Below are 10,054 nucleotides of genomic sequence, written 5' to 3'. Positions count from 1 at the left end.
CAGCGGCGCTGTGCCAAGGATTCCTTCTCCAACTGGAGCTCTACTACTCCAGCATCCGGCCGGTCCCATCGGAGTGGGAGAGGGTGTCCGCCCTCGTCTCCTGCCTCTCAGGGAAAGCCCTGGAGTGGGCCAACGCGGTGTGGAACGAAGGAGGAGGCGCGTTGGAGAACTACGGGGAGTTCGCTCGCCTCTTCCGGGCATTCTTCGATCACCCGCCCGAGGGTCGAGAGGCGGGCGAGCGGCTGGTCCACCTGAGGCAGGGGACGAGGACTGCACAGGACTTCGCATTGGAGTTTCGAACTCTGGCAGCTGGGTCCGGGTGGAACGAGCGGGCCCTGATCGACCATTTCCAGTGCCATCTGCGAGAGGACGTCCGACGGGAGCTAGCCTGCCGTGAAACCCATGTTGTCCTTTTCGCAACTGGTGGACATGGCCATTCGTTTGGACAACCTGCTGGCAACCAGAGGACGTCCTGGAGGAGGTCTGCCCGTTTCCATCCCGGCCGACTCGAATCCAGAACCGATGGAGATGGGTGGAATCGCTAGCCGAGAGAGCGGAGGACGACAGCGCCAGTGCCACACTGGTGGCGCAAAGGGACATTTCACCACACGTTTTCGTCAACGCTCTTCTGGGTTTGGAGGCGGCAGGCAGGGCACTCTCGCATCACCCCAGGTATCGAACACCCACACTCGTTCAGAGCCCTCTGCTGCGCACTGTAAAATACACATCTCCTTTCCTGAGCACATGATAGTTCCCCAGTGTAAGGCGCTAGTCGATTCAGGCGCAGCTGGGAACTTTATGGACTTTATCGCACACCGTATAGGCATTCCATTGATTCCCCTATTAATTCCACGCCCCATCAGAGCACTTGATAGTCGACCATTAGGGTCCGGGTTGGTTAAGGAAGTTACTGTACCAGTCACCATGATTACCCAGGAGACTCATTGTGAGCACGTTACTTTTTCCATTATTGAGTCTCCTGCTTGTGTTATTAGGTATCCCTTGGCTAGCACTCCACAACTCCACCTTCTCATGGCCACAGACGGTTCTCACGGGGTGGTCGCGAGAGTGTCAGTGTAGGTGTCTAGGTGTTTCCGTTGGTGCAACCACGGTGGAAAGTCCAGACAGTACCTCCACCGTGCGTATTCCCCCTGAATACCTCGATCTGGCGCAAGCGTTCTCTAAAACGCAGGCGACTAAGTTACCATCTCATCGGGTGGGGGATTGCGCGATAAACCTCCGGGTAGACGCTGTACCTCCCAGGAGTCATATATACCCCCTGTCACAGGCTGAAATGGTGGCTATGGAGACATATGTCACGAGTCCCTGCGCCAGGGGTATATATGTCCCTTCGCTTCACCCACCTCCTCGAGTTTCTTCTTTGTGAAGAAGAAGGACGGAGGTCTGCGCCCGTGCATTGATTATCGACCACTGAACAGGGAGGCGATAAGATTTAGTTATCCTCTCCCCCTCATTCCTTCAGTGATTGAATCAATGCATGGGGCGCGCTTCTTCACCAAATTAGATCTCAGGAGTGCGTACAACCTGGTACGTATCCGAGAAGGAGATGAGTGGAAGACATCATTCAGCACAACCACGGGACATTATGAATACCTGGTGATGCCCTATGGTTTGATGAATGCTCCCTCAGTTTTCCAGTCCTTTGTGAAAGAGGTGTTTCGGGACATGCTTGGTCGCGGTGTAGTGGTCTACATCGATGACATCCTGGTGTATTCCGCTACGTGCGCCAAGCATGTGTCCCTGGTTCGCAAGGTGCTGGCCCGACTGTTGGAAAATGACCTTTATGCTAAAGCAGAGAAGTGTATGTTTTTCTAGCAGTCCATCTCCTTCCTTGGATACCGCATTTCCACCTCAGGTGTGGAGATGGCGGGAGATCGCATTTCAGCCATGCGTAATTGGCCGAATCCAACCACGGTTAAGGAGGTGCAGCGCTTCCTTGGCTTTGCCAACTACTATCTGAGGTTTATCCGGGGCTTTGGCCAGGTCGCAGCTCCCATTACCTCCCTGTTGAAGGGTGGGCCGTCCCGGCTCCGCTGGTCTGCTGAGGCTGACCTGGCCTTCAGCAAACTGCGGGGTCTGTTCACCTCAGCCCCAGTACTGGCACACCCCGATTCATCACTACCGTTCGTAGTGGAGGTGGATGCTTCCGAGGTTGGGATAGGAGCTGTCCTGTCTCAATGCTCGGGTACGCCACCCAAGCTCCGCCCCTGTGCGTTCTTCTCAAAGAAGCTCAGCCCGGCGGAGCAAAACTACGGCGTTGGTGATCGGGAGCTGTTGGCTGTTGTCCGAGCCTTGACCGTGTGGAGGCATTGGCTCGAGGGGGAAAAACACCCTTTCCTCGTCTGGACGGACCACCGTAACCTGGAGTACATCCGGGCAGCGAGGAGGCTGAATCCTCGCCAGGCCAGGTGGGCCCTATTCTTCACCCGGTTTGATTTCACTCTATCATACATCCCGGGTACGAAGAACGTGAAGGCAGACGCACTGTCCCGGCTGTATGACACAGAGGAGAGGCCCAGCGACAACTGCCGGCCTCCTGCATTGTGGCGCCGGTAGTATGGGCGATGAACTCGGATATAGAGCAGGCATTACACACGGATCCCTCTCCACCTCAGTGTCCAGATGGGCTACAGTACGTGCCTGCTCTTGTCCGTGATCGTCTGATCTACTGGGCACACAAGTCACCCTCCTCTGGTCACCCAGGTATCGGCCGTACAGTGCGCTGCCTGACCGGAAAATACTGGTGGCCTACCTTGGCTAAGGACGTGAGGGTGTATGTCTCCTCCTGCTCAGTGTGCGCCCAGAGTAAGGCACCTAGGCACCTCCCAGCTGGTAAGTTACAACCTTTACCAGTTCCACAACGACCATGGTCTCACCTAAGTGTTGATTTTCTAACTGATCTTCCCCTCTCCTAAGGTAACACCACCATCCTTGTCACGATCGTCGTATTGAATAGACCAAGGCGCAGCGTGATGAACGAACATGGTTAACTTTATTATCTTTAGTGATAATAGACACCAATAAACAAAACAAGAAACGACTCGTGAAGTCCACGGTAACAATGACCAACATGGAACAAAAACCCACAAACACAAAGGGAAAACAAACAATTTAAATATGGCTCCCAATCAGAGACAACCAACGACAGCTGACACTCGTTGCCTCTGATTGGGAGTCACTCTAGCCAACATAGAAATAAACACAACAGAATGAACACACCCTGGCTCAACATATAGAGTCCCAGAGCCAGGGTGTGACAGTACCCCCCCCCCTAAAGGCGCGGACTGCGACCGCGCCTCAACTTGAACAAAACAGGGGAGGGCTGGGTGGGCATACCTCCTCGGCGGCGGTTCTGGCTCCGGCCTTGCCACCCACCCTCCAATAAACCCCCCATAGCGCCCCTGGTCCAGTCTGGCCCCGCTGGCTGGAGCTGAACTGGACTTAGCAGGAGCGGTTAGCTTCAGCTCCATAGTGGAGCAGTTGACCGGTACCTTACCAGGCACCGGTGACCCAGGCACGGGTTGTGCTGGACTGACGACGCGCACCCCTGGCTTGGTGCGTGGAGGAGGAACGGGCCTTACCAGGCTGACGACGCGCACCCCTGGCCTGGTGCGTGGAGGAGGAACGGGCCTTACCAGGCTGACAACTCGCACCCCTGGCTTGGTGCGTGGAGGAGGAACGGGCCTTACCAGGCTGACGACTCGCACCCCTGGCTTGGTGCGTGGAGGAGGAACGGGCCTTACCAGGCTGACGTCTCGCACCCCTGGCTTAGTGCGAGTGGCAGGAACAGGCCGGGCCGGGCTGGCGACGCGCACCGTAGACTTGGTGCGAGTGGCAGGAACAGGCCGGGCCGGGCTGGCGACGCGCACCGTATACTTGGTGCAAGTGGCAGGAACAGGCCGGGCCGGGCTGGCGACGCGCACCGTATACTTGGTGCGAGTGGCAGGAACAGGCCGGGCCGGGCTGGCGACGCGCACCGTAGACTTGGTGCGTGGAGCAGGGACAGGCCGGGCCGGGCTGGCGACGCGCACCGTAGACTTGGTGCGTGGAGCAGGGACAGGCCGGACTGGGCTGGCGACGCACCCCGTAGGCTTGGTGCGTGGAGCAGGGACAGGCCGAACCGGGCTGTGGAGACGGATAGGAGACCTGGAGTGAAGAGCGGCCACAACCCGTCCTGGCTGAATGCCTACCCTCACACACTCTGTGTGAGGCATCCGCACAGGACGTACAGGGCGGTGTACCCGTAACCTGGTGGCCTTCTGAATCCGCCCCTTTTCTGCCTCCGTCAGCCCCGTCGTCCATGCCGTGTGCCCCCCCCTAAAAATTTTCTGGGGTTGCCTCTCGCCTGTCCGACGTTGACACTGCTGACGCCGCTGCTCCTCTTTCGCCAGGGCCTCTCCCGGCGCTTCCTCCCATGTCCAGTCCAAGTTCTGCCCCGGGACACGCTGCTTGGTCCTTATATGGTGGGTTTTTCTGTCACGATCGTCGTATTGAATAGACCAAGGCGCAGCGTGATGAACGAACATGGTTAACTTTATTATCTTTAGTGATAATAGACACCAATAAACAAAACAAGAAACGACTCGTGAAGTCCACGGTAACAATGACCAACACGGAACAAAAACCCACAAACACAAAGGGAAAACAAACAGTTTAAATATGGCTCCCAATCAGAGACAACCAACGACAGCTGACACTCGTTGCCTCTGATTGGGAGTCACTCTAGCCAACATAGATATAAACACAACAGAATGAACACACCCTGGCTCAACATATAGAGTCCCAGAGCCAGGGTGTGACAATCCTGGTCGTTGTGGACCGCTTTTCTAAAGCCTGCCGCCTCCTTCCACTGCCCGGTCTCCCCATGGCTCTGCAAACAGCGGAGGCCCTATTTACACACGTCTTCCGGCACTACGGGGTACCAGAGGATAGACTCTGACTGAGGTCCCCAGTTCACGTCCAAGGTCTGGAAGGCGTTCATGGAACGTCTGGGAGTCTCGGTCAGACCTCTGGGTTCCACTAACCTAACGCCTTTCCAGTGTGTTCTAGGTTACCAACCGGTTCTGGCACCATGGCACCAGAGCTACTGGTAAGTTGGATGTCGCCTATATGGGCTTGTTTGAGCTATTTACCTTTGAGCAGGCCTTGTGTGTGTGTATTCCATGTTTTCTATTTTATATTGGCATGTGCACTAACTAGTACAGTGAAATGTCTTTCTTGCATGCTCTTAACCAACAATGCAGTAGCTGTAGACAAAAAAAATAATAAAAAAGTTGAACAAAAACACACAACAAATAGAAATAAGAAGAACATGAGAAAGTAAGTAAACTATATACAGGGTGCAAGTTCCAGGGTCAGTGCCAATACCATAAATACAATGTGCAGGGAAACTGGTGTGTGTGTGCACAATATGGACAACAAAGGCATTTCAAGCAGTTATAAATCTTTAATTGTCAAAAGTTAACACTGTGAAATATTTTGTTAGTTTGTTTCTCTTTTCATACAGCATCCTTTTGTTTAAGCATTTTCTAAAAATCCATTATTTTATGAATAACCTAAACCAACAAAAATTAAGAATGAAAATGTGTCCTTATGGGGCATGTAATTCTGTAGATATTCTCAATTGAAATGTATTGTCTAATTCAAGGTCTTTGTTTGGATTTATAGAAGCTTTTGAACAGACACACACATTTCACCCCTTTTTAAGGAGCAAATACATTTATATTACATTTTACATTTTAGTCATTTAGCAGACGCTCTTTTCCAGAGTGACTTACAGTTAGTGAGTGCATACATTATTTTTATTTTTTTCATACCCCCCGTGGGAATAAATAAACACCAGAAACAACACCCTAACACAACTGCTTTTTTACGGCCAATAATTTTATAACAGCTTCCTGATTCAATCTACAGCTTACTCAGAGGAGGCTGGTGGGAGGAGTTATAGGAGGACGTGCTCATTGTAATGGCTGGAATGGAATTTATGAAACGGTATCAAACACATCAAACATATGGAAATCACGTTTGAATCCATTCCATTAATTCCATTCCAGACATTAGAATGAGCCCGTCCTCCTATAGCTCCTCCCACCAACCTCCTCTGCTTTTAGTATGTATTCAATATATGTATTACTTTATTCAATGTTGGACAAAAAAACAAGTACAATACTAGCACTGGTGCAAAGAATTGGAACAGCGTAGGGACCTAATACCAAGGCTGCTTACCTTGGTATTGTTGTATCTAATGAGCATTGCTGTTGTCACATGTATGATGTGGCATAGGGCATTTCTGCTCAATACAGTAGTAGTAAATGTGGTCGGTTTCAGAAAAATATAGCAAAATTAGTATCACCTCTATCATAGATGTCCTTTGTTTTTTGCTTTGCTGTTTCAACCAATCTAATTTTTACATATTTTTCACTCTAAAACATAAAAAGACACCAGCGAGGGCAAAATAATAGTATACATGGCCAGTAATGTTGTCTAATATTCGTTTAAAATGAGTGCCATATAAGATAAATGGGCTAATAATTATGTATTTTGTTACCAATTACATAAATATTATATTTCACAAGTTGAAAGAAACACTAAAATGTGTAAAGACATGGATGTTTACAGTTCATAGAATCAACAATCAGGAGATCCGAAGAGTGTGGACACCAAATGGCACAAACTACATCTAAATTATACGAGACTTGCACGTCCCAATTAAAAATACATTGTGGCCGAATCCCAAAAGTCATCAGCCAGTCAATCAAGGAGACAAACAAATAAATATAAATGCTTTCAATGCATTTGGTAATATATACATTTCCAAGTTGTTGCATCACTGTCAATAAAGAGAAACACAATATGTTCATTTCAACTGTACTGTAGCTTCAGTCCTCTGAGCAAAGAGTGGTAGTCTACTCAATAACACAGCTACAGAGACAAAGTGCCAAATCATCATTAACTGCAATTCTGCATCACCCACTTACAAAATGCCTCTGTCCTTACTTTAAAACTATCTTTTAACTGTAATATTCGAGTCATTATATTATGGAATCAAATTCCATGGTCTCAAAAGTAGCCATAGTACATCTTTCAATAACAGAAAACAACAAACAGTCTTTCAATAGTTCCAGTTACATATGATAAACATTTGGATAAAGAAAAACATACACGATTGACATCTGCATTGTTAGGCTTTTCTCTCCAGCTGTTTCGGGTTTGAGTGCATAGAACTTGCATAGAGAAAGCTCTGAAGTAGTCTCTTTGTTTTTGCTGCGTTACTCTTAGGAGACTCTTGATTGTTCATCTTCTGATTACCATCACTCAAATGCAGTTAGCTTTAATTTCTAGTTCAGAATAAAACATACAGTATACCAGATACACGTTTTATTTGTCTCTATTGGCAGATACAGGGAAATGACAAGAGTAGGTGCAGGTGAAACCACAATACAGATAGCCCTCAAACAGTGAAGATTGGAATCCCACTCACTACCTCGCCAGACAGTGTATAGGTCTTGGTCTTGTCCCCTTAGTCAATTAAACACTAAGGGATGCTCTCTGCCTCTGTATTACAGGAGCCTAGGGGTGTTTAAACAACAACAAACATCCATAAAAAAAAAAATATACAGTTTTTGTCTACTCGAATCCAGTTGGAAGCCAGCTGACACAGTGTAGGGAGAGAGAGAGAGCCAGGAAGTGTTTGACCAGGTCAAGTGGTCAACGCTCCATGTTGTCTCTCAATGCTCCTTTTCCATCATCTCCTCTGTAGTGGTCAGCAGAGATAAGGTAATTGAACAGTTTCTTTTATCCAAAGCGAAAATGAACAAATATTCTGTGTACAGTAAATGGCCTATGCAGGGATCAAACCCACAACACCGGAGTTGCAAGTAGCGCGCTCCAACCAACTGAGCCACCAGGACCACATACGAAGTGGTTCACACCTCTGTACTTATAGCGCGAGTGTTGGTATAGAAGTCCGGTGCTGGGTTGCTGCGATGCTGGCCGGTGCTCAGCAGGGAGCCGTGCAGGGAGGGCAGGGCGAGAGCTGGGTTCTCATAGTGCGTGGGCATGTAGGTGATGCGCTCGCCGCCGTTGCGCATCTCGTCGGTGGTGCGGATGTAGAAGGGTGATTCGTAGGGCGAGCAGGTGGGGCAGTAGTTGCGGGGAGGCCCTGTGGCATGGGAGGCAGGGGGCTCTGTGAAGAGGGGGGTGACGGCCGCCCCATCCACCCCGGGTGCACTGCATGCGTTGCAGGCAAAGTGGGGCTGCGTGATGGAGCCGGTGTCCCCTTCTGACCCATTCTTCTTACAGCAGTAATACTGATGGAAAGGGGGGGAGAGAGAGGGAGAGAGGTTGTGATTTGTGACAATGAATTAGTGAATAGAGACTGTAGTGAGTCTAAGTAGATCTCTCATACACAGACACACACACGTACACACCTACCTGGAGTCTACAGTAACAGAGCACTGCTATGATAACCAAGAGAATCACCGTGGCGAGAATTCCTCCGGTTATGACAACAGTTCCAGCTGTCATCCGACCAGCTCTCCATCAAACTCTGGAGGCACAGGAAGTGGCATCATCATCACATGGCCACTGGGCTAACAGAAACGTGGGTTGTTTTCAGTAGGACACAATGTAGCGGAAACTGAGAATGTGTGTTCTAATTGGACAAGTTCAGGTATTACCTCCCCGTTTCATTCCTCTTCAAAACATTTTCTGACAACAGAACATGACCCAGAAGCACTATAACATAAAACAGTAATATATTGTTCTAGTGAATAAAATGGAACTCACGTTCAGCAAAGTGTGCTTTAACACCTGCAAGAGAGAAGACCATGGGCAGTACAATGAACAGCGAAATTCTGGATGGATTAACCACTTACTTTGATCCAAATTACCATATTTACAATTAGGGCTTCAATCATTTTAATGTTCAAAGCAATTTCCTCATAGATGATTTGTATACTGTTATATGCTATGAATTGTGTCCTCTTCTGACAACTTTCTCAATGAGATTAACTCTGTCTGTTTGGCCTGACAGCTCAAGACATCTAATTTTGATACAATAATATATGTGGGGAAGAATAAGAAATAGTGAAAGAGTGACCCCTGTAAGTAGGCTACTCACATCAGAAGAGTGTTCGGAGGGCAGGAGAGGAAAACCCAGGTCACAGGTGGGAGGAGACACTGATGGACAGATTACACAGCCTCGTCGTTCTCTGACCAAACAAGATACAGAATCCAATATCATGTCATATCATGTAATATGTAAAACATATATCTTTTTTAATCTCCGTGTTACTGTATCCTGGCTACACTTCCTCTTGAACTACACATCCTTGCCACAAGATGGGGCTACAGAATAAAAAACTGGAGAGGGGCAAAAAACATTTATCCCAAAAAATCTGTAGCTCACGTCATTACACAGTTTTTGAAAGTGCAAGTGCACACATATATACCCTGAAGGTGGTTTAGACCCGGGAGAGAGGCAGCACATTACTCCATCTTCTTTAGATGTGTCTTGAATTATCTGGTCAAATTCAGCCAATTGACCAATTCACATCCAAATGATGAGCTCTCACTCTGAGTCATGCTTTGTCATTTTATTTAACCAACACTAAACTCAAGTCCAAATAATTCAGATTATTTCTATCACAATGTCATGGTGAAACACAGACATCACACCAAGCATTACTCACAATACAATCCTGAAACAAGGGGGGCCTGGACACAAAAAAGGGTGTGTAAACACACACACACACACACAAACCAAGATAGAATCGCAGACATTAGGTCAACGTCTCAACAGCCATGCAGTGTCTATGACCATGGTCTAACTAGGAGTACTATAATACAGAGTGGGGCTTTAAAAGTGATTTAGTGGTCTGTCTCTCTGGTCTCATGGGTGTATTTCACAGCAGCAATGACTTTTAATCAGAGGGATGAAAGGAGTTGAGATATACCTAGGGATCAACCTATCCATGTGATACGCACATACGCATACACACACACGCACGAGCACACACAATAGCCTGACATA

General features: G+C 48.5%; 1 protein-coding gene across 1 annotated transcript; it reads right to left on the bottom strand.

The window, feature by feature from the left end:
* Nucleotides 1–7,946: 7,946 nt before the first annotated feature.
* Nucleotides 7,947–8,547, bottom strand: LOC311130424 (protein FAM163A-like; the record flags this gene model as incomplete). Its single annotated transcript, XM_084163146.1, has 2 exons — nucleotides 7,947–8,330; nucleotides 8,455–8,547. The coding sequence occupies 2 exons, from the start codon at nucleotides 8,545–8,547 to the stop codon at nucleotides 7,947–7,949; spliced, it is 477 nt and encodes a 158-aa protein (XP_084019272.1).
* Nucleotides 8,548–10,054: the final 1,507 nt, after the last annotated feature.

The sequence above is a fragment of the Coregonus lavaretus genome, assembly GCF_964263955.1.
Source record: "Coregonus lavaretus genome assembly, chromosome: 6".
Taxonomy (NCBI): Eukaryota; Metazoa; Chordata; class Actinopteri; order Salmoniformes; family Salmonidae; genus Coregonus; species Coregonus lavaretus.
This window is presented reverse-complemented; position numbering and strand designations above follow the sequence as displayed.